At 42.3% G+C, this 24,941-nt stretch overlaps 3 protein-coding genes across 7 annotated transcripts in view; all 3 read right to left on the minus strand.

The window, feature by feature from the left end:
- Nucleotides 1–24,941, minus strand: part of LOC147433169 (uncharacterized) — a 37,692-nt gene that overhangs the window by 12,270 nt on the left and 481 nt on the right. For 3 of the 5 annotated variants that reach the window (XM_086492822.1, XM_086492819.1, XM_086492821.1), the window contains exons 2-5: nt 24,787–24,867; nt 24,590–24,705; nt 23,423–23,812; nt 17,589–17,853 (exon numbers count right to left, since the gene is read on the minus strand). In XM_086492822.1, coding sequence (XP_086348948.1) covers nt 17,596–17,853; nt 23,423–23,812; nt 24,590–24,619 — 678 coding nt within the window. In that variant the 5' untranslated portion in view covers nt 24,620–24,705; nt 24,787–24,867 and the 3' untranslated portion in view covers nt 17,589–17,595. Of the gene's footprint in view, nt 1–17,588; nt 17,867–23,422; nt 23,813–24,589; nt 24,706–24,786; nt 24,868–24,941 lie in introns of those variants that run through there. The other 2 variants (XM_086492820.1, XM_086492823.1) reach the window with 2 other exon arrangements.
- On the minus strand, nt 8,215–10,319 carry LOC147433170 (uncharacterized). The gene has a single exon (XM_086491722.1). The coding sequence runs from the start codon at nt 9,738–9,740 to the stop codon at nt 8,304–8,306; it is 1,437 nt and encodes a 478-aa protein (XP_086347848.1). The 5' UTR covers nt 9,741–10,319; the 3' UTR covers nt 8,215–8,303.
- On the minus strand, nt 15,631–17,130 carry LOC147433171 (uncharacterized). Its single transcript, XM_086492818.1, has one exon. It carries the CDS (start codon nt 17,113–17,115, stop codon nt 15,679–15,681), a length of 1,437 nt encoding a protein of 478 aa, XP_086348944.1. The 5' UTR covers nt 17,116–17,130; the 3' UTR covers nt 15,631–15,678.

The raw sequence follows: 24,941 nt of genomic DNA on the forward strand, positions 1-24,941 counted from the left end.
GTGCTCACCACCTTGGACGGAGCGCAATCGTTGAATGCACCGTCTAGTGTGATTCTCAACTTGAGCTTTATAGTGTTGAACGTGAGAAAGTGTGGAGTATTTTTTTGATAGGAAATAAATAGATGTGTAGCGGGAATAATCGTCCATGAAAGTAAGGAAATATTCATGACACATGACGGATAAGACAGGGAGAGGGCCGCAAATATCTGAATGAATAAGAGCAAGCAGATACGAAGTGCGAGATGAAGATTTAGGAAAGGGCTTTTGAGTAGCTTTACCGATGATGCAACCTTCACAGAGGCTAATGGAAGAAAATTGTTTGGGAAGACCAAGAGCTAGCTGTCGATTCTTCATTTGATGGAAAGCACGCTTAGAAATGTGGCCAAGCCTATAGTGCCACTTGAGGGTTTCTTCTTGCATAACAGTGTTGGCTATAGTGACGAAATCAGAAGCCGATGTAGATGAATTACCAAGAGGGTATATCTTACCTTGCCGAGGACAAGTGATAGTGAAAATCTGGACACTATGAGCACGAGCATGGATGTGACAACTGAGACGAGAGAATTCCATCGCAAAGATCGCGGAAAATATTTGAAGTGTGCTCACCACCTTGGTCGGAGCGCAATCGTTGAATGCACCGTCTAGTGTGATTCTCAACTTGAGCTTTATAGTGTTGAACGTGAGAAAGTGTGGAGGATTTTTTTGATAGGAAATAAATAGATGTGTAGCAAGAATAATTGTCTATGAAAGTAAGGAAATATTTATGACACGTGAGGGATAAGACAGGGAGAGGGCCGCAAATATCTGAATGAATAAGAGCAAGCAGATATGAAGTGCGAGGTGAAGATTTAGGAGAGGGCTTTTGAGTAGCTTTACCGATGATGCAACCTTCACAAAGGCTAATGGAAGAAAATTGTTTGGGAAGACCAAGAGCTAGCTGTCGATTCTTCATTTGATGGAAAGCACACTTAGAAATGTGGCCAAGCCTATAGTGCCACTTGAGGGTTTCTTCTTGGATAACAGTGTTGGCTATAGTGACGAAATCATAAGCCGATGTGGATGAATTACCAAGAGGGTATATCTTACCTTGCCGAGGACAAGTGATAGTGAAAATCTGGACACTATGAGCACGAGCATGGATGTGACAACTGAGACGAGAGAATTCCATCTTTAAACCTTGATCAGTAAGTTCAGACACAGAGATGAGATTTTTGCGTAGACCCAGGAACATAGTAGGCTTGAGGTACAATGGTTTTTTAGATTGGGTGTTATCATCTCCTAAGATGACTTCTAATGGGATAGAGATAGACGTAAGATTCTTGAGCCATTCCTTGTGGTATGTCATATGATGGGTGGCACCAGTATCGAGATATCACATATCAATAGAGGTAGAGTTGGCATGTAGGAAAGTAGCATACAACTGCATGGGCGGATGGGGCGGCATGAGAAGTGGTTGGCTGGTGCCATCATAGTGAGATAGCTCAGTATAATGAGCTTGGGCTTGAGGATATGGGCTGAAGTTGCCCGCATTATACTTTTGGTGGACATAGCTTGGAAGAAGTCCTCTACTTGCCTGATTCCTCTTTTTTTTATGACAATATTTTTCTAGGTGTCCATGTTTGTGACAGAATTTGCACTGAAAGTGAGCATGAGGGTTGCTCTTAGCACCATGGTACTGTCGTTGACAACCACCATGATTGAAGTTTAAATGGTGATGGCGAGGAGGTTGCTTCCTGTTGTTGAAGGAGCCTTCGCGGTTGGAGGTATTGCGACGAGGCTTAGATGGATTTATGGTGGTAGCAAGTGCAACTAGTTGGGCTCCCGTAGATTGAGCACAGAGAGCCTCTTCTTGGTGGATTTTGGCTACCAAGGGTTGTAGCTGCAAATTCACAGTTGAGGCTTTGTGTCCTGATGAATGCCCCCCAAGAGGATGGAATGGCTGCCAGCAAAATCACGGTTTGTAATGTCTTAGGGACGACAATCACGAGATGAAGACTTTATCAAGAAGAGCTTGCTAAGTATCCACAAACTTGGTAGTGCTTTAACCTTCTTGCATGTTGGTGCTCACCAATCTCTTGATCAGGTAGACTTGGTAAACTAAGTCAGTATGCTCATATGAATTCTGAGAGAAGGACCATATAGCTTCTGTTGATTTCAGAGACCGTACCATTTTCACTTGTTGATCTCTGCAATGGAGGATGATCTCCATGTGAGCAGTGATGTCTTTAGTCGCCCACTCAGCTGGCAAAGGACTTGGAGCTAGAGTGGAGACAACATCCCATAGTTGAAGCTCCTTGAGGTAGAGGTCCATCTTCAACTTCCAGACTTGATAGTTGTTGCCATTAAGTCTGTCTACGGTGTGATACCTAGATTTAAGAGAAGGGATGGAAGAGCTATTTGCCATCTTGCAAGGTTCTGGGTGCCTTGGAAGAGAGGAGGAAGTAGCAAGACGAATGTTGCTACGAGGAATTAAGGATCTAATTGCTTGCAAGCTTGAGTAGGTTGTTAAGCTAAGAGGGGCTCTGATACCATGTAAGAGAAATTAAACGAATGCTAATACATATGTCAAGCTAATCACTAATGCACACAGTTAGATAAAAACAGAGTACTCAGCTGAATGTAATGAAGCTTGATTACATAATAATAAATTGAATTGATAGACCTGTTTATAGACATGAATGGGTGGTAGCTAAGAGCTAATCTGGGAGGTCGTTGGCCACTGATTTAGGAGTGGCTCTGGTGAGAAAATAGTGGGCCTAATTTGGGGTGGAGTGCACTCCCACTTACAAACATTTTAACAGGAAGCACCTTTGAGCCAACAGTGTTCCCTGCACCTCTGGGCACACAGTGAAGAGAGAGAGAGAGAGAGAGAGAGAGAGAGGGTGGGGGGGCGGGGGGGAGGGGGCCGGGCGGGCGAAGCCCACCGGCCATACTAGTATATTGTTTTAGTGCACCATTGTGCTCAATAGACCTTATACTTATGCTACGGATCGAATCGTGCTTGATTTCGAGATTATGAGCTCCCATTAGCTCCGTTTTATCAAATCACTACCGCGACAATAAGTGAAATTTTGGACATGCTCCAATTGATACCTAGCATTTATGGTTGTTTTGCCTTGTGTTGTAGGTCATGCGTTTGCACTCCAAACAATTATCTAACCTCCCTCCCTCTTATTATCAGTATTTGAGAAAAAATTGCAAAAAACACTTATCACCCACCAAAAAATTATTGAGTTTACCATCAATCAACACAATATGAAATACAAGAAAAATATGTTGATGGTCCTTAAGTTTTGGCACTTGTTTTTGCACTTTGTAGCAAAAATCCGTAAGATATGATTATGAACTAGCGAAAAATGGCTAAGTGGATCATGAAGTGCTTACTCACACGTACAGGTTATCTACATTGGTCCCTTATCTCTTGTGTGTGATGTGATTTCTCACAACCGATAGCTTGTAGTCACACCTGCACTAGATACTAGAACATTAAAAGACGAGCTTAGCGGCCGCTAGATTCTAAAACCAACACACACGTGGCAAACATCACAGGAATGGTTGCATCAATCTTTGCATTGATAAGCATCTACATTTGTAGAAAAAGCACAACAATTAAGCTGTAACTCTTGAGTCCTATCGCATTTTGATTTTTTGTAGGTCTTTGTTAAAAATAAGACATCAAAAGTGTTCTCTCTTCTTTAATTTAGGAGGTATGACTCAAATTTAAATAATTATAACTTATATTTTACCACCTTAGAACTCAATCTTTGATTTTCTTTTTCTAAGTATAAGCCATGCTCAATAGGAGCTACTAATATTGAAGGAGAAAAACACTACAAACATCTTGGCTTTTACATGAACCCGCAATCCATGCCACCATGACAACCCCATGCATATCACATGTCACGGGGAGCAGAGACACCATAAAAATTAAGATCATTCTTTTACACAAAATATATTCAAAAAAAAATCTCAAGCAACAAATGTCACCACATCGGGGTGCTTGCCTTGCCACACCAATATGTCTAGTGCACAGGACGACAAAATGAAGCATGACAATAGCAAACCATAAGCTCCTAAGAGAAACTTCCTACCACCACAAGGCTCAAACACAAACAAGTCGATCCCGAACACAGCACATCCGAGTTACACCTTAGAACTTAGGCTCAAGTTTTAAATAAGCACTTTTTTTTCAAAATGACCTCTCCATTGGGGAGGGGTCTCTAAATGGCATGCCCTTCGTCGGGAAGGCTTGTCACACAAAAGTACTAACATGCATGTGTAGGGCTAGACCACTAGGGAAGGGTTACAATTTTCAGCACTCGACCCTCTTAACAGTGGGAAGGGGAGCTTCACCCTCCTTTACATCTTGTACGACATCCCCTCCTTTGTACACTTTTTGTTGCTTGTCCAACTAGGCATCGATAAAACATCTGAAAGTTTCTAATTTGTACATAAAAACATGAGTAATTGATTGAAACTTTGAAGAGGTGAGGAAAATTATGTCTTTGACAAGTTGACGAAGGGCAAGAAGTCGGTGTAACACAACTGCATAGAAAGGATAGAGGACAAAGCGCCGAAAGGGTTGGGACTTTCGGAATGTGGGCCAGAAGTTAAAGATGACCATGAAGATATAGTGGAGCAGAAAATATTTATCAAGTTGTTGAGGCGAGCAAGAAACACAAACGACTCGATCCCGAATGCAGCACATCCGAGCTACACCTTAGAACTTAGGCTCAAGTTTTAAACAAGCACCTTTTTTTCCAAATGACCCGTCCATTGGGGAGGGGTCTCTGAATGGCATGCTCTTCATCAGGAAGTCCTGTCACAAAAGTACTGACATGCATGTGTAGGGCTAGACCACTACGGAAGGGTTACAATTTTCAGCACTCGAGTCGACTCGACCCTCTAAGAGGGATGTCTTCTATTACTACAACCCGTTCAGCTTCCTTTTCTTTTATGAGGTCCTAGTGCTTTGCTTCTTGTACTTTGAGTCCTTCTTTGAGGTCCTGGTGTGTAATTCCCTTTCCTTCGTACAAATCTTGTTGCTTTTCCAACCAGCTGTCGATAGATTTTCTGAGAGCGTCTAATTTGGACTTGAAATAACGAGTAATTGATTGAAATTTCGAGGAGGCGGAGCGAGTTATGTCTCTGACACGTTGACGGAGGTTAGAAGGGAGTGGGTATAACACAAGTCCATAGAAAGGATAGAGGAGAAAGCGCCGAAAGGGTGGGGACTTTCCGAATGTGTGCCATAAGTTAAACATGACCATGAAATACTCTTCCTTCAAAGCTAATTTGAATGCTTCCCAAGTTGCCCCATACTCATTTCTATTTCCCCTTACATGCTCTTTGATCTCAGGAACCACAGCAAGTTCAAAACTTTACACCATCTCTGCTTCGGACACTCGATGAAGCTCCATCTCCTTAACATATCCACAAAGATACTTTGTTACATCTTTACCTTTAAATTGATCCATTTTCTTCACCACAGATTGAAGTGCTTTGGTTGAGGAGATCTCCCTCCTTTCTACAGCTTGTTACTGCTGCATAAACACTGCAAAAGCTTGAAACATTTGCATTGTGATTGGATCAAACCGAGCCCCCTGTTGCTCTTGTTGCTCCATAGATTTAAAAATTTGTTTTGATACATTCAATGAAGCCTTTGAACCCTCACCCTATCCTACTTCGCGTCGGGTTCACCAAAGATGTGTCAAGAAGTGCGTAGTGTGACTAGGAAAACGTAGGGCCTCTGAATGTGAGGATTCGTAGCAAAATCAAGCAAGTCGTAGATGATTTGAATCCAAAACCACACTAAAAAAGAACAAAATTCTAGCCATGAAAGCTCCACTTTGAAAAAGAACCAATACTAACTCAAAACTCTTGTGTGTGTGAATATTAGGTGTAACCTTGCTCCCAATTGCACAGTTAAAAACCCTAAATTTACGCTTCGATTATTCATCATGACTATTTCATGGAAGCTTCAACCCATCATTGGAAAAGACCAACTAGTTATTTGAGGAGAAGAAACCCTAATTGGAGGCCTCACAGCCTCAACCATGCAGTGGAAGCAGCACGGGACTGCACTAGCACCCTGTGAAGGAATGGTTGTATCTCCTTGCTCACATGCCCAAAAGAGCTCATTTTTTTCTCTAAAACTTCCCTCACAACGTAGGCAACGATGGCACCATCATTGGTGTGGCATTTTGAGCTATTTTGAGCTATTTTTGACCATTTTAAGGCCATTTTTAGACCAAAAATGTCCCTTTTTGCCCGTAAAAAGCCCAAACGAGCTGGAAAAAATCCCTAAAATTATGGAAAAATCCCATTGGGTTCAAATTTCATGTTGAACCACATTTTTCCACTTGGTAAGTACTTTGAACACGTCTTTTATGTCAGCGTACGAAACTTGCTATTTTTTGCCAAGATTGTCCGCATTGAACTTTCTAGGCAAAACGAGCATGCCGCTTCGATACACTTGAAATTTGTACATTTCTAAAGCAAAATAGGCATATATTTATGTAAAAAAGCATGCCATAGTGCCACGTCTAGCGCCTCGTCTGCCCGACAAGGTATGTACACGGTTGTAGTCGTGGCATCTATTTTCGCATATATCACACTATGTACATCATAGCATTTGGTCCCACATAACAAAATCATTGAGAGTGAGGTAGATATTTTAATTTTCACATTATGCACGTGCCACGACACGACAACATATGGATTATCTACATTTGGTCCCTTATCTCTTGTGTGTGCTGTGCTTTCTCACAATCGATAGCTTGTACTCACACCTGCACTCAAGGCTAGAACATTAAAAGAGGATCTTAGCTAGATTCTAAAACCAACACACACATGGCAAACATCACAAGAATGGTTGCATCACTTATCTTTGCATTGATAAGCATCTACATTTGTAGAAAAATTACGACAAGTAAGTTGTGACTAGAGTCTGATCGCATTTTGATTTTTTGAAGGTCTTTGTTAAAAATAAGACATCCAAATTGTTCTCTCTTCTTTGATTTAGGAGGTATGACTCAAATTTAAATAATTATAAACTTATATTTTACCACCTTAGAACTCAAGCTTTGATTTTCTTTTTCTAATTACAAACAATGCTCAATAGGAGCTACGTATATTGATGGAGAAAAACACTACAAACATCTTGGCTTTTACATGAACCCGCAATATGTCGAGTACGCAAAAAGACAAAATGAAGCATGACACTAGCAAACCATAGGCTCCCAAGAGAAACTTCCTACCACCACAAGGCTCAAACACAAACGAGTCGATCCCGAATGCAACACATTCGAGTTAGACCTTAGAACTTAGGCTCAAGTTTTATATAAGCACCTTTTTTTTCAAAGGACCCGTCCATTGAGAAGGGGTGTCTGAATGGTATGCTCTTTGTTGGGAAGGCCTTGCACAAAAGTAGTGACATACATGTGTAGGGCTAGACCACTAAAGATGGGTGGGAAGGGGAGAAGGCCTCGTGTACACCTTTCTTTCTACCAAGATATGCTCGTCTCCATGTTCGATCCGGGCTCTTTAAGACGACCTCTCGTTCATCACCTTCCTTTCCTTCGTATAAGATTTGTTGCTTTAGCTCGATAGATTTTCTGAGACGGTTTAATTTGAGCTTGAAATAATCAGTGTTTAATTGAAATGTCAAAGAGGTGGAGCGAATTGTTTCTGTGACATGTTGACGAAGGTGAAGAGGGAGTGGCTCTTTAAGACGACCTCTCGTTCATCACCTTCCTTTCCTTCGTATAAGATTTGTTGCTTTAGCAACCAGCTGTCGATAGATTTTCTGAGACGGTTTAATTTGAGCTTGAAATAATCAGTGTTTAATTGTAATGTCAAAGAGGTGGAGCGAATTGTTTCTGTGACAAAGCGCCGAAAGGGTGGGGACTTTCGGAATGTGGGCCAGAAGTTAAACATGGCCATGAAGATGTAGTGGAAGGTTTAAACATGACCATGAAGATGTAGTGGAAGGTTCTGGGCAGAGCTTCCAGAAGCAGGCGAGCAAGAAACCAGGAGAGGATGAAAATAATGATTGTTCCAAATTTGCTGAAGACAAGCATGTCTTGAATATTGTGTCGGCCGGCCGACTGAATGGCCACCAGGGCGCTGGCAAAGCCAACCACCTGCACACAAGAAGTTTTAGACAAATTCCCACGTTGCATTTATGACGACATCATCAGCGTCTCTAGGCAAGGCGTACTACTGGCGTTACCGAGTTAGATATGCTACGCCACTGGCGTAGCATATCTAACTAGGTGGCGGTTGGGAAAGTCCGCATGTAGCTACAGCCTACCTATGCTACGCCTAGCCTGTAGAGCTGATAATGTTGAACACTGTGGGCAAACATAAGTCAAAGGGAAGTCCACCACCTGACATGCCACCGCCACCGCCATGAGGAGGCTGGCCACACACGCTGCTCGAATCACTTTCTCGCTGTATTTAACAAACTCGCCACTTTCCGGTGGCATCGCACCCACCGCACCGGCCATGAATGCCCCCATCGCGAAGAAGAAACCCAAGCTGTTGCAGCGTGCAAAGAGTAGCATGCCCTTGCTGGATGAGTCTAGTGGCATCCCTGCATACCCTTGCGGTGTCTGCACCCACCCTTGGAATGCCAGTGCTGCTACCAGCACCGCCCCTACCAAGATTGTGTTGGAATATTCAACGTACACCCGCCGGTCTTCAAGTAGAATCCTCTTCACCTCTGCCTGTTCCTCTATCGCTGCCACCATTTGTGATCCCTTTGTTCCCTTTATTCTACTGGCTGCCTCCAGTGGAGAGTCATTATCAGATGATTGATCAATCATGCCGTAATGGTCCACCTCCATAGTACTGGTCAGGAAGATACCTACCTTCCTAGTGTTTTCCACAATCTCCTTCACTAGATGCACCATCTCCTGCTTAATTGCCCATTTCACGAAACTGTGCATTACTAAGCTACTCTCGGAGAAAGCCTCCCTACTCACCAACTCCGCCAGCATCCTCTCAATGAGATCCTTACGATATTCTTTCGTGCACCTATGCTTCAATACCACAGTGATTGCGTTCTCTAGATGGTCCCACACAGCTTTGTCAATTCCGATTTTATCTGTCACCCCACGGCGCGCTATGCATCCCGCTGCAAGCCATCTTCTGCTTAGTATAGCCTCGGTCATGTCAATTGCCCATTCTAGTTTCCTTCTCTCTTGCTCGGCTTTCCTAATATGATGGCCGTACGTTTTGGCCTTTTCAAAATTGATGGGCTGCACCAGCAAGTTGCTTTTGCTATATGATTCAAGTGCTCCCATAGCTTGGGCCCAATCAACAGGAGTGAGACCTAAGCTGTCTTTAGCCGACTGTAGTATAATAAGTTTATCCTCGTCCAGCCAGGCATATTTTTGCAAGATCTCCGTCACGGTGCTCTTGTCTCCATAAACAACAGCAAAATGTAGAGCATTGAATCCTCCAGGGCACCATACTTCTGACTGCAGTTGGTTAGGTTCTAGGAAGACGGCATTGGGAGAAAAACAAGACTCAAGGTCGAGGTCGAGGTGGGAGATGGAAAACCGGCTAGACCACACTTGTTCCCTTCTTTCATGAAGAAGGACGGGGATGAGTAGTCTGTGGATCGTTGCAGTAAGGTTCTTGTCACATTGTTTATCGGGTCGATGCGCATGACACAACAGCTCTCTTACTACTGCACTATGACCTCGGCAGCTGGCAAGGTGTAAAGGGGTCATTCCATTTTCATCAACTGCATCCACGTCATGTTCTGTAATATGCAACAATGCTTTTACTGAATCCAAACACCCTCGCTCACTAGCATGGTGAAGTGGTGTGCGCCCTTTGCTGTCTTTTACTTTACTCCCACCTGCATCCGCCTGTAGAAGTAACTTCACAATGGAAACATTCCCATGGTAAGCTGCTAAATGTAATGGCGTATAGCCTTTTAATGTTTTGGTCTTCGCCTTCACCTGCACAATACTGTACGGCACTTTGAGCTATTTCTCCACGCACTTGGCATCTCCCCATGGAGCAGCAAAATGTAAGGATGTCCATCCATCACAAGGGTACAACACCACCACAACCGTTCATCAGATGGTTACATGATACCAAAACCCCATAAAACCACAACACAATCCAGATATGCATGCTTTATACACGGAAGCCTTTAACCAATACAAGATCCGACCTAGCTAACTAAAGCTTACTAGGTGCCACTATAACCTCCCACCTCCCACAAGGAAAGCCATGCCCAACCTCCCACCTCCCACAAGGCAAGCACAGAAGCCAAGCTTTAAGAGGAAGCACACCCCACCAACGACCATCCACCGGTACCACGACGATAAGCACATTCTGCCACAATGAGCCCACCCTACCGGAGAAGCATCATAAGATCTGGTAACCAATGCCTCTTGGGAAAGAGGAGGGCCCTGCAAGCAAAAATTTAGGGGGAAAGAGAGAGCATTCCAAGGCTAGGGAAGCGACCGCAAAGAGACCCCCACCAGGGCAAAACCCCGCCATCAGAGCCACCAGCTTGACACCACCATCCTGCCCGAATTTGCCCCATGTCGTCTCGCAGGCGTCGCCTATGAGCTCCCCAACTTTGCAACCCTCGCAGGAAGGGTAAATCGCAAGCTAAACGCAAGCCCCCCTCGTCACTATATGGCACGGCGCCAGGTCAGAGGGGATCTAGGGCCCAAATTTGGGGGGCAAGGGGGCTTTAATCTCCGCCGTCAGATCACACAGTGAACTAGGGGTGGGTGAACTGAGGGTGAACTAACAGTGAACTAGGGGCGGGTAAGCTAGGGGTGGGTGAAGTGGGGGTGAACTAGGGGCGCCTAAACTAGGATATGATCATGTGTCATGCCAACATGGAAAGTGACGCGCGCTAGCGTGGTGGCAGGGTATTCCTGTGACAATCGAGACGTCCCAGGTTCGACCCACACCCCGCAAGGTGGGTGAACTAGGGGTGAACTAGGAGTGAACTCGGGGCGCCATTTTTGCCCCGAGTTCACCCCCAATTCACTACATGATCCGACGGCCGAGATTAAAGCCGCCTCGCGCCGCCAAATCTGGGCCTTAGATCCCCCTTGGTTAGATCCGTGCCATATAGTGACGAGGGCAAGCCCGCCCCTACGTCCAACCATGTTTCTTATACAAGAACCCACGGTGGGTGCCATGAAAAGCCTAGCATAAAATATCTGTGAAAAGGCTAGACTCCGATGCGTACAAAAGGGGGAACCTATGAGGGGGGGATGGGGCATGCCCATAAAAAAGAGAGCGTCAGTTTTCACCCTAGAATCTACCACCATAACACAATTATCCCTAAGGCAAATTCTCAACATCATGGATACATGGCTGGATAGAACATTTACACATCCTCAGAGGGTGGTTGGGATCTAAATTCTCCTTTGCTTGAGGACAAAGAACTCAAACTTTAGGAACATCTTGTTCCGTCTTTAAAGAATTCAGAGCATACTACATATTAGAATTCACATTATCTTGTTGACAAGAAGAAACAAAAAAAACTTTAGAGGCAAACAATGACATAAATATATTTGTTCAATTATATTTGCTCTCCATTATATATAAGAGGGCTTGTTGGTATATTCTTCTCATGAAGTAACTACATGCTTCACATCTACGAAAAGTGACAAAAAGTAATGTTTAGGACTACAGTGCAAAAGTGTTTCCTAAACTATGCAACCATTATTAGCTTGTCCCGTAACCATATCAGCTTTGTCCATGTTCATGACCTAGAACTTCCACGTCAAGTTTCATAACATTCCCTAAACATTGAGCTTTCCTTGTACAAGTAGGTGCCAGAAACGACTTTTTCACAAAGTCATTAATTAATTAGTTTGGGGGGAGGGAAAAAAAGGAAAAGGGAAGGGTGGGGAAAAAAGCAAAAGGAGAAGTAGGGGTAGGGTAGGGTAGGTAAGGGGGGGGGGGGCATATTTTTTTTTTTTAGTGCTTAAGGGAGCCCTAAGGGCAGGCAAGGCGAATAGCCTAGTGGTTTATCTTGACTTTCATAGTATGTACGTGATGAGTTCAAATGTTACTCATTAAGGTTGGTTTTAAATGGTGAAGTGCATGGACATGCTAATTGTCGATGCTAAAGGATCTTGGGGAGATTCCATCTAATGAGAAACAAAAGTAGTAGAGCGAGTAGGTGCCAGTAGATATTCCAAACCTCCTTATCATGTCCAATCATCTATTCCACAATGTACTTATTTGAACAGGTAGTCTTGGGAAGCTACAATTTCTTGACTAGCTTGTAATTAAGAAAGTTATGAGTCACTTTATCAAGCACTAAAATACAAACTCTTTGTCTGTTAATAGTGTCATGCATATGAAACAACTCATGTGGACCAAAAGTGGACTACCACATAGCTACAAAGACACAACATCTTGGACAAGTGTAGTACCATGTGTAAAGCCTTCACTTTCCCTTTGGATGCTTCTACGTGCTTATTTTGAAATTGTGGACAATCTTTCTTTGAATGCTTATTAGAAAGAAAATTTTAGCAAAGTTTTTCCATCTTGGTATGCTCTAAATATTGTCGCAACGAAAGAGATCCATCATTAGGAGAAATTTGGACTCAATTTTGGCACTGTAAGAAACACCAACTCAACATAGAGAGAGGTAATTTTGAAAAATACAAAATTAATTTTTTGGAATTTTATTTCTCATAGTACATACGTAAAATTTTACTCGATCACTTAAATGCATACTCTTAAAAGATGCTTTTCGAGAGTCCAACTTAAGTGTGCACAAAAAACCATGTCCATAAATCTTAATGAGTGATGTGATGTGCGATGAGAGAAAACACATAAGAGATGCTTTCAAAATATAGATAGAATACCACAGATGCATTTGAAACATCCAAAAACCTTAGAATAGCGCTTTAAAACGCTCAAATCTCACGTCTCTAGCTCAAGATATATAATTTTTAAGCTTAGGGAGGTCAGCTTCAAGCGCATCGAGGCTTAAGAGACCCTTTAAGGACCTCTATTCGCTTGGTTCTGACCCGTTCATAGTCTTAAATAGTACATAATCAATTGCTATCAAGTATGATCCGTTCAAATTTGAATTGTGAGTAGCTCATGAAAAGGTGATTGATGCTTATGCGAGATGTACACGTACAAGTACCTCACTTTATAGGATAGCAACATCGGGTCATAAAAAGGTGCTCGACGCTTGTGCAAGATGTCACTATCAAGTGCCGGTAATAGTAACCATTTCACCTAAATGGTTTTTATGGAGATTTTAAGAAATAAGAAAAAGGGCTTTCTCTACGTAACGTTAGCCTTCTTACTATTGGCTGAGGAGCATTTGCTCACTACAGCTAAAAGGCATGAAAATGAGTCCATTTCTTTCCTAATGCTTTTAAACTTTTTGCCTTCTTAGCTCCCTAGATTAGAGGGGATGTTGCACGCTTTTTGTATCCTTTGACACACGACGAATCAAAACTAGAACGCTACCAAGTATCGTTGACCTGCATCCTTCTTTTCCTTTTCTAGATTATCATCAAATGTCTCGGCATGTTTAATTGCTTCATCCAATGTTTTTGGATATTGATACTTAATGGGAAGCTTGTATTCTTTTTGCAAACCTTGAACAAAACCCCTTGCTTCTACAATTCATTTAGATTGATCCAAAATTAGTGTAATATCCCTATACTTGGATATATAAACTATGAGCGACATGCTACCTATGCAACAAGTGTCCCATGCTATCCTTTTTATTTGATTGCTTGTTGTCCGCCAAGAGCTCCTTGCACAGAACCATTTTAAACTCATCCCAAGACTTTGGCCTAGCCTCAAGCAGAAAAGGCATCCACCACTTGTAGGATTTTTCTTTTAGAGATAAACTAGTATCTGTGGTTGTTGCCTGATCTAAGGTACCTCTCTATTCGTGAATGTTGTGCCACTTGTATAAGAAGTTCAAAATTGCATCCTTATTGCATTCTCATTCGTCACCCTTAAACTTTGGGAAAGTTACATTCTTGAAATGAAAACCCGTAGCTTTATCTGTATGCTTGGATTTCAAAATGGAGTGTGAGATAACATTGTGCCTACCCATTTTGGGCCCTCTCTCTCTCTCTCTACAAAACATGGTAAAAAGGCGCGGTAAACATTTTGAGATTTGCATAGTGAGTGTTGTGGCACAATATATCCGGGTCGAGTGGCTAGCACTTTCTTTTTTTCAGCACTGATTTGCCTCGTGATTTGTGCTATTTGGTGTCGGTACCATCACTCCCACTAGCCCAGTTCCACCCTCTTCCATGTCAGTTAGTGTCACGGGAAATGAGCTCACAATAATTCATATGAAGTGGTTGAGTATCTACTCAATAGGTTATGCATTTATCTGCATTAAGTTCATCGCAGAATATGTAGTGAATATGAGATAGTGATATCTCTAAAAAGGGATTTCTTGATAGCAACTACCATGGGTTCTTGCTATTAAGAATCTAATTTTTATGCCATAATAGTAGATGATCAAAATATGGTTCATATTTTCATTTTACGAAAAGGTGCTTTAATATCAGAAACGGAAAGCTATTGGAAAAAATTACACTTTTGATGAGGGAAATCTATTTTCAATCGTAATATAAGTTATCTAGTTGAAAAGGACAAAAGTTACAAAATTTTCCCCTTCCCCCTCATTATGTCAGAGGCTATGTGTAAGTCTGCCTTCTATGTAACTTTTTAGTCTTAGTACGAAAGGCCTTCATTGAAAAGAAGAAAAAGGCAGGAGAAAAGCTCAGTCACTTGTGTTTCATCGTGTAATTCTACCTTCTATCCAATTCTTTAATCTCAATACAAAAGGACTTTATTGAAAAGAAGAAAAAAAGGCCGGAGAAAAGCTTACTCACTTTTTCTTCATCGAGGTTGACAAAAAACCGCCATATAATGTAAAGCCAGGAATATATTACAAGCCATGCAGCTATTTTGAGCTATTTTTGACCATTTTAAGGCCATTTTAGCCATTTTTAGACAAAAAATGTCCCTTTTTGTCCGTAAAAAGCTCAAACGAGCTGAAAAAAATCTCTAAAATTGTGAAAAAATCCCATTGGGTTCAAATTTCATGTTGAACCACATTTTTCCACTTGGTAAGTACTTTGGACACGTCTTTTATGCCAGTGTACGAAACTTGCTATTTTTTGCCAAGATTGTCCGCATTGAACTTTCTAGGCAAAACGAGCATGCCGCTTCGATACACTTGAAATTTGTACATTTCTAAAGCAAAATAGGCATATATTTATGTAAAAAAACATGCCATAGTGCCATGTCTAGCGCATCGTCTGCTCGACAAGGTATGTACACGGTTGTAGTCGTGGCATCTATTTTCGCATATATCACACTATGTACATCATAGCATTTGGTCCCACATAACAAAATCATTGAGAGTGAGGTAGATATTTTAATTTTCACATTATGCACGTGCCACGACATGACAACGTATGGATTATCTACATTTGGTCCCACATAACAAAATCATTGAGAGTGAGGTAGATATTTTAATTTTCACATTATGCACGTGCCACGACATGACAACGTATGGATTATCTACATTTGGCAAGGCGTACTACTGGCGTTACCGAGTTAGATATGCTACGCCACTGGCGTAGCATATCTAACTAGGTGGCGGTTGGGAAAGTCCGCATGTAGCTACAGCCTACCTATGCTACGCCTAGCCTGTAGAGCTGATAATGTTGAACACTGTGGGCAAACATAAGTCAAAGGGAAGTCCACCACCTGACATGCCACCGCCACCGCCATGAGGAGGCTGGCCACACACGCTGCTCGAATCACTTTCTCGCTGTATTTAACAAACTCGCCACTTTCCGGTGGCATCGCACCCACCGCACCGGCCATGAATGCCCCCATCGCGAAGAAGAAACCCAAGCTGTTGCAGCGTGCAAAGAGTAGCATGCCCTTGCTGGATGAGTCTAGTGGCATCCCTGCATACCCTTGCGGTGTCTGCACCCACCCTTGGAATGCCAGTGCTGCTACCAGCACCGCCCCTACCAAGATTGTGTTGGAATATTCAACGTACACCCGCCGGTCTTCAAGTAGAATCCTCTTCACCTCTGCCTGTTCCTCTATCGCTGCCACCATTTGTGATCCCTTTGTTCCCTTTATTCTACTGGCTGCCTCCAGTGGAGAGTCATTATCAGATGATTGATCAATCATGCCGTAATGGTCCACCTCCATAGTACTGGTCAGGAAGATACCTACCTTCCTAGTGTTTTCCACAATCTCCTTCACTAGATGCACCATCTCCTGCTTAATTGCCCATTTCACGAAACTGTGCATTACTAAGCTACTCTCGGAGAAAGCCTCCCTACTCACCAACTCCGCCAGCATCCTCTCAATGAGATCCTTACGATATTCTTTCGTGCACCTATGCTTCAATACCACAGTGATTGCGTTCTCTAGATGGTCCCACACAGCTTTGTCAATTCCGATTTTATCTGTCACCCCACGGCGCGCTATGCATCCCGCTGCAAGCCATCTTCTGCTTAGTATAGCCTCGGTCATGTCAATTGCCCATTCTAGTTTCCTTCTCTCTTGCTCGGCTTTCCTAATATGATGGCCGTACGTTTTGGCCTTTTCAAAATTGATGGGCTGCACCAGCAAGTTGCTTTTGCTATATGATTCAAGTGCTCCCATAGCTTGGGCCCAATCAACAGGAGTGAGACCTAAGCTGTCTTTAGCCGACTGTAGTATAATAAGTTTATCCTCGTCCAGCCAGGCATATTTTTGCAAGATCTCCGTCACGGTGCTCTTGTCTCCATAAACAACAGCAAAATGTAGAGCATTGAATCCTCCAGGGCACCATACTTCTGACTGCAGTTGGTTAGGTTCTAGGAAGACGGCATTGGGAGAAAAACAAGACTCAAGGTCGAGGTCGAGGTGGGAGATGGAAAACCGGCTAGACCACACTTGTTCCCTTCTTTCATGAAGAAGGACGGGGATGAGTAGTCTGTGGATCGTTGCAGTAAGGTTCTTGTCACATTGTTTATCGGGTCGATGCGCATGACACAACAGCTCTCTTACTACTGCACTATGACCTCGGCAGCTGGCAAGGTGTAAAGGGGTCATTCCATTTTCATCAACTGCATCCACGTCATGTTCTGTAATATGCAACAATGCTTTTACTGAATCCAAACACCCTCGCTCACTAGCATGGTGAAGTGGTGTGCGCCCTTTGCTGTCTTTTACTTTACTCCCACCTGCATCCGCCTGTAGAAGTAACTTCACAATGGAAACATTCCCATGGTAAGCTGCTAAATGTAATGGCGTATAGCCTTTTAATGTTTTGGTCTTCGCCTTCACCTGCACAATACTGTACGGCACTTTGAGCTATTTCTCCACGCACTTGGCATCTCCCCATGGAGCAGCAAAATGTAAGGATGTCCATCCATCACAAGGGTACAACACCACCACAACCGTTCATCAGATGGTTACATGATACCAAAACCCCATAAAACCACAACACAATCCAGATATGCATGCTTTATACACGGAAGCCTTTAACCAATACAAGATCCGACCTAGCTAACTAAAGCTTACTAGGTGCCACTATAACCTCCCACCTCCCACAAGGAAAGCCATGCCCAACCTCCCACCTCCCACAAGGCAAGCACAGAAGCCAAGCTTTAAGAGGAAGCACACCCCACCAACGACCATCCACCGGTACCACGACGATAAGCACATTCTGCCACAATGAGCCCACCCTACCGGAGAAGCATCATAAGATCTGGTAACCAATGCCTCTTGGGATGTCCATCCATCACAAGGGAAATATTTTTTATCAAGGGATATTTTGCCAATCCTGAACTGTAGGACGCAGCTTCACATAAAACGAGACAAATTAAAATTATACCATTTTTTATTTAATTTCAAGATCTTACCCTTAATCTTATATATATAATAAATTTACCTTTTTAATTTTAAGACGGTTTATTGATTACCTTTTATTTATTTTTCTACAAAAGCAGAAATCATAATAAAAAGACAGAGAGAGTACAGGGCTAAGGAACCATGGTTTTTTTTTTTAATGTCATATATACTCACTCAAAACGAGTGAGTGATATTGTATTAAAGCTAAACAAAAGTACATAAAACCCATGCTCAGACGGTACAAAAGCACCACAAATGTTCATCATATGCATGGTTACATGATATAAACACCCCATAAAACCACAACACAATCCAGATACGTAGGCTTTTTACACGGAAGCCTTTAACTGATACAAGACCCTCCCACCTCCCACAAGGCAGACCATCCTCGTTAATAGGTGACACGGGATTGATTCAAGGGATCAACGGCGAGCAACGGATCCACCGTCGATTCATTTCGAGGAAGCACAAAAAAGAATGGTCCTCATCCGCTGTTTGGGTTCAGCCCTGCGACCTACCCCTTCACACACCCGCACTCAATCCATCTCGCCTAGCGCGCCACGTTGAAAGCTATGCGAGGCGTGTACTATATAACTCTTGTCCCCCCCCATTGCGTTGATCCGACCGCCCAAAGCTCTTCTCTCCGCCTCGCCGAAAATACGGCCCCGCCGTTGATCCCTCGAGTGACACCTCGTGTCACTTATAAACGAGGGCAGACCATGCCCAGGCCCCAACCTGCAAGCATACAACCGATTAAAGCCGAAGGAACACATACCAGCAAAAACACAAGTCGAAAGAAGAACCAACAGCCCCAACTTCGAGGATGAGCAGTCACAGCGTCGATCGAGCCGAGTAGCACAGAAGCCAAGCTTTAAGAGGAAGCACACCCCTCCAAGGACCATTCACCTGTGCCACCACGATAGGCACATTCTGCCACAACGAGCCCACCCTGCCAGACAAGCATCGTAAGATCTGGCCACCAATGCCTCTTGGGAAAGAGGAGGGAGGATGGCCTCTCCCTGCAGGCAAAAATTTAGGGGGAAAGAGAGGGCATGCCAAGGCTGGGGAAGCGATCGCCAGAAGGCCCCCACCAGGGCAAAACCCCACCACCAGAGCCACCAGCTTGACATCAGCGCGACGCCACCATCCTGCCTGAGCTTTCCCCCTGCCGGCAGGCGTCGCCTATGAGCTCCCCAACTCTACAACCTCGCAGGAAGGGTAAAACGCAAGCTAAACGCAGGCCTGCCCCTCTGTCGAACCATGTTTTTGTTTTTTGGGCCAAACTCACAACTGTGAGTAGTGTTTTTACTATTAGCATAATAACAAAACAGATTACATCCCGTCCATGCTCAACACGAGCCATGGAGCTCGTACACAACAGATACTACCGCAATCCGACCACAGACAACAAAAAAGAAACGGTTACATAACCCCGAAGGGTGCCACCAAGACTATCATGACTTCCACTCACGAGACAGCCTCACCCTCTAGGGAACCCCTGAACAACATAAACTCCCAAGCATACAAGACAAGTACATTCAGATTTTACATGGAGCCGTAACCATACAGTATGACCAAACAACTACAACCAATAATGACCATACATAGGCTTTTTGCCAGGAAGCCAATAACCTACAAAGCAGTAGACCCACGAAGCTGGGACTCCACAGCAAGGCCCAACCAGACGCAACCAAACCCTCCACAGTCCTCGCAACTGAACAAAAGTTCCATCATACCGTACCACTGTAGCTGAGAAAACCTCGCAGCACCAGAACCAAACAAGGACAACAACACACAAACCAGAGCGAGTAGAGGTTTTCACACCATCTGCTTTGCCTGTCCACCATCAGCCCTGATTCCAAAAATGGATGGTCGTCCAAGCACTAGTCCAAGTCGATGCCGATCTACCATAGTCAAAACCTCCCCAGCTCAGCACTCCCTCCTTGACCCCGGGACATCCCGCCGGGAGCCCCTCCTGGCTCATGCAGTAGCACCAAGGCTGTCAAGGCAACAGAGCGTCGAGCTAGGTTTCGATGAGCTATTGGTACAACTCTTATGTTTGAAGAGTTGCTACCTTTGTCGAACCATGTTTCTTATACAAGAACCCACGGTGGGTGCCATGAAAAAGACAGCACGGGACAAGTGTGAAGGGGCTAGATTCTGATACCTAAAATGGGGGGAACCAATAAGGGGGGAATGGGGCATGCCCATCAAAAAGAGAGCTTCAGTTTTCACCCTAGAAGCTACCACCACAACACAATTACCCCTAAGGAGAATTCTCAACATCATGGATACATGGCTGGATATAACATTTACACATCCTGAGAGGGTGGTTGGGATCTAAATTCTCCCTTGCTTGAGAACAAAGAACTCAAACCTTAGGAACATCTTGTTCTGTCTTTAAAGAATTCATAGCATACTGCACATTAGAATTCACATTATCTTCTTCACAAGAAGAAACAAAAAAAACTAAAATGCACATGCTTTCCATCTACGAAAAGTGACAAAAAGTAATCATGTTTATGATTGCAGTGCAAATTATTTCCTAAACTATGCAACCATTCTTAATGTCCCAGAACCACATCAGCTTTGTCCATGTTCGTGACCTAGAACTTCAAGTCAAGTTTCATTAAGCTAAACATTAAGCTAAACTCCTTGTAAAATTGTGTCCCAAACATCCTTATCATGTCCAATCATCTATTCCATAAGAACAACTAGTATGGGAAAGCTTCAATTTCTTGACTAGCTTGTAATTAAGAAAGTTATGAGTCACTCCATCATCCATTAAAATACAAACTCTCTCTTCGTTAATAGTGTCATGCATATAAAACAACCTATGTGGACCAAAAGTGGACTACCACATAGCTACAAAGACACAACATCTTTGGCGATGAATCTAGGGTCAAGTGTTGTACCATGTGTAAAGCCTTCACTTTCCCTTTGGATGCTTCTACGTGCTTATTTTGAAATCGTGGACAATCATTCTTTAAATGCTTATTAGAAAGAATTTTTTAGCAAAGTTTTTCCTTCTTGGTATGCTCCAAATAAGAAAGAGATCAATCATTACGAGAAATTTGGATTCAATTTTGGGCCTTGTAAGAAATGCCAACTCAGCAAAGAGAGAAGTAATTTCAAAAAATACAAAATTAACTTTTTTAAATTGTATTTTTCATAGTACATACGTAAAATTTTACTCAATCACTTAAATGCATACTCGTAAAAGATGCTTTTTGAGAGCCCAACTTAAGTGTGCACAAAAAACCATGTCCATAAATCTTAAAGAGTGATGTGATGTGCGATGAGAGAAAACACATAAGAGATGTTTTCAAAGTACAAATAGAATACCACATATGTATTTGGAACGTCCAAATATATACCTTAGTATAGTACTTTAAAACGCTCAAATATGACATCTCTATCTCAAGATATAGCCTTTTTAAGCCTAGGGCCTCCGGAGGTCAGAATCAAGTCAATAGAAGTTTGAGAGACCCCTTATGGACATCTATTCGCTTAGTTTTGACCCCTTCATTGTCTTAAGTAGTACATATTAATTGCTAGCAAGCAAGATCCGTTCAAATTTGCATTGCAAGTAGCTCATAAAAAGATGATTGATGCTTATGCGAGATGTACACGTACAAGTACTTCACTTTATAGGATAGTAACATCGGGTCATAAAAATATGTTCGACGCTTGTACAAGATGTCACTATCAAGTGCCGGTGATAGTAATAACTTTGACATTTCAAAAATGAAAAAAAGGCTTTCACGCTTCTTGTATCCTTTGACACACGAGAAATCAAAACTAGAATGCTACCAAGTATTGTTGCTAGAGTGGCCTCCATCCTTCTTTTCCTTTTGTAGATCATCATCAAATTTCTCAGCATGTTTAATTGCTTCATCCAATGTTTTTGGATATTGATACTTAATGTGAAGCTTGTATTCTTGTTGGAGACCTTGAACAAAAGCCTTTGCTTCTAGAATTCATTTAGATCATCCACAATTAGTGTAATATCCCTATAGTTGGATATATAATCTATGAGAGACATGCAACCCATGCAACAAGTGTCCCATGATATCCTTTTTATTTGATTGCTTGTTGTCTGCCAAGAGCTCCTTGCGTAGAACCATTTTGAACTCATCCAAAGACATTGGCTAGCCTCAAGCAGAAAAGGCATCCAACACTTGTACGATTTCCTTTTAGAGATAAACTAGTATCTGTGGTTGTTTCCTGATCTAAGGTACCTGTCACCCTTAAACTTTGGGAAAGTTACATTCTTGAGTTGAAAACCTATAGCTTTATTTGTATGCTTGGACTTCAAAGTGGACTATGAGATAACATTGTGCCTACCCATTTTGGGCTCTCTCTCACTCTACAAAACGTGGTAAAAAGGTGCGGTAAACGTTTTGATATTTTCATAGTGAGTGCACAATCCGGGTCCGGTTGGCTGGCACTTTCTTTGCCAACACTGATTTACTTCGTGATTTGTGCTTGGTCTAGGTACCATCAATCCCACTAGCCCAGTTCTACCCTCTTCGATGTCACTTAGTGTCGTGGGAGATAAGCTCGCAAAAATTCATATGAAGTGATTGAGCATCTACTCATTGCTCAATAGGTGATGCATTTATCATTAAGTTCATTGCAGAATATGTACTGAATGTGAGATAGTGATATCTCTATAAAGGGGTTTCTTGATAGCAACTACCATGGTTTCTTGCTATTAAGAATCTAATTTTTATGCCATAATAGTAGATGATCAAAATATAGTTCATATTTTCATTTTACGAAAAGGTGCAATATTTAGTATGTGAAAGATTAGAACGTGAAGCTATAATTGGCAAATTACACTTTTGATGAGGGAAATCTATTTTCAATTGTAATAAAATTTAGGAAAAATTACCAAAATATCCCTCAAATTTCAAAAATTCCCAAAATACCTCCGATATTTTGTCATAAATTGCCAAAATGCCCTTCAAATTTACCAAAACTCCCAAAATACCCCTGGTTGTGAGAGTAAATTTCTCGAAAAATAAAATTTATTGTAGGGTTTCACAAGAAGAGTGATTGTCTATCGTACAAGATGCTAAAACTACAATTTGAGTTGGTTATGTAAGCTTTGGAGATAAATTGCTTCATTATTTTTAGACATAATTGCCTTTTTTGCGATGGTAACTGGTGACAAATTACATGCTAAACGCTAAAAAACGGATCTCAATTGTCAAAAACGAATGAAGATTAGAAAATCTTCAACAATGCAGCCAAAATAGGTGCAAGGGTATTTTGAGAATTTTTAAAATTTGAGGGGTATTTTGAGAATTTCCTCAAATTAGAGGGGTATTTTGGTAATTTTTCCTAAAATTTATCTAGTTGAAAAGGAAAAAAGTTATTAAATTTTCCGCCTTCCCCCTCATTATGTCATAGGCTTCTACCTTCTATGCACCTTATTAAGCTCAATACAAAAGGACTTTATTGAAAAGAAGAAAAAAAGGCCGGAGAAAAGCTTACTCACTTTTTCTTCATCGAGGTTGACAAGAAACCGCCATATAATGTAAAGCCAGGAATATATTACAAGCCATGTAGCTTGTGATACCTCATCACATGCGCTTTTTGGGTCGAGCTTGTAGATGAGGCCAAGCACCAGTTCCTTGTTGTTGCTTAGGGCCGCTGTCTTTGCAGCAAACCATAGATATGTTTGAGGGATCTTCTTATCGTGCAGGAAGGAAGCCAGCTGTTGTTGATGATCATGTGGACATAGTTCAGCTACCGCTTGTAGCCATGGCTCATGCAGAGGATCGTCCTTATAATTTAATTGCCAATCGTCCTCCTTAGAATTTGATAGATGATCGTCGTCCTTAGAATTTGATAGATGATAGTCGACCTTAGAATTTGATAGCCAAGTCTGTTCATATACTTGCAGCAATTCAGTTGAGTTAGAATCACACATGTACTCTGCATGACATGAAGTTCATCTGAAAAACAAACGTTTTCTACATTCTTTTTCCCTTTCCCTTCTTTTTCCCCTTAGTACAGTATTCAACAATATCATGAGCTCCCACCTCATCTCTCCATTCTAGCCCCAGTTATATCGACCATTCCATCGAATTAAAAGTAAAGCCAAAACTGAGGTGGCTGGGAGTAATCTGTGCTACAGTTCAAAACTATGAGAGCTTGCTTTCTATCAAAGCGCTGGCCGTGGGAGGTAGGCCGGACCATCGACACGTCCCACCCCAGCGCAACAGACCATCATCTCTCGAAAACCGACCATCATCATCATCAACCCCAACTTTACAATCACCCGAACGTGCAGCCTTAGTTTATGGGGTGTTGTTTCTGCGATTGAGAACCGAAAACCGTCTTTACACTGGATGGTTCGTTGTGTTTATGATTCCCCCCTTCCTAGCTAACCCGATCCGAGTTTACTGGACCTTTTAACGGTTGGCTGTGCAAGCTATAGATATGCTAATTCTGGCTCTCTTGCAGGTACGTACTCAGAATTAAAGTGGGATAACTAAAATCTTGAAAATTTGAGGAGGTTTGACCCATATCTTTCAGCCTGCATGGGACCGATTTTAGGCTAAGTGCAACCTAATTTACCGAGCTGGCTGCTGTACTGTGTTGAGTGAAATCATTTTCAAAACAAAAAAAAAAAAATCTAGATATTGACTGTTGTAGATACCTTATATTTAATCGGCTTGTCTACGGACATTTGCAGGTAATCCAGAGTTATTAGCTTTAGTCGTCTAGTCCATTGAGAGTTACCCAGAATTAGGTCACCAATGATTTTTTCGAATTCTAAAACAAAAAACAACACGTCAAATTTTAAACGCAACTATTCAAAATCTAAAGGCCTACAAAATTTATTCAATAACGTACCTGACGTATTGCCACTCTGAATTGGGTCACCAATGATTTCTTTTTTTTTTCCCGACTCAAGATCACGATTGATTTCTTCTTCTGAACAGATTTCACAAAAAACAACGTGTCAAGTTTGAAACGCAACTATTCAAATTTCAAAGTCTAAAGGCCTA

The sequence above is a fragment of the Adiantum capillus-veneris genome, chromosome 20 (genome assembly GCF_014529385.1).
Source record: "Adiantum capillus-veneris isolate H3 chromosome 20, ASM1452938v2, whole genome shotgun sequence".
Lineage (NCBI taxonomy): Eukaryota > Viridiplantae > Streptophyta > Polypodiopsida > Polypodiales > Pteridaceae > Adiantum > Adiantum capillus-veneris.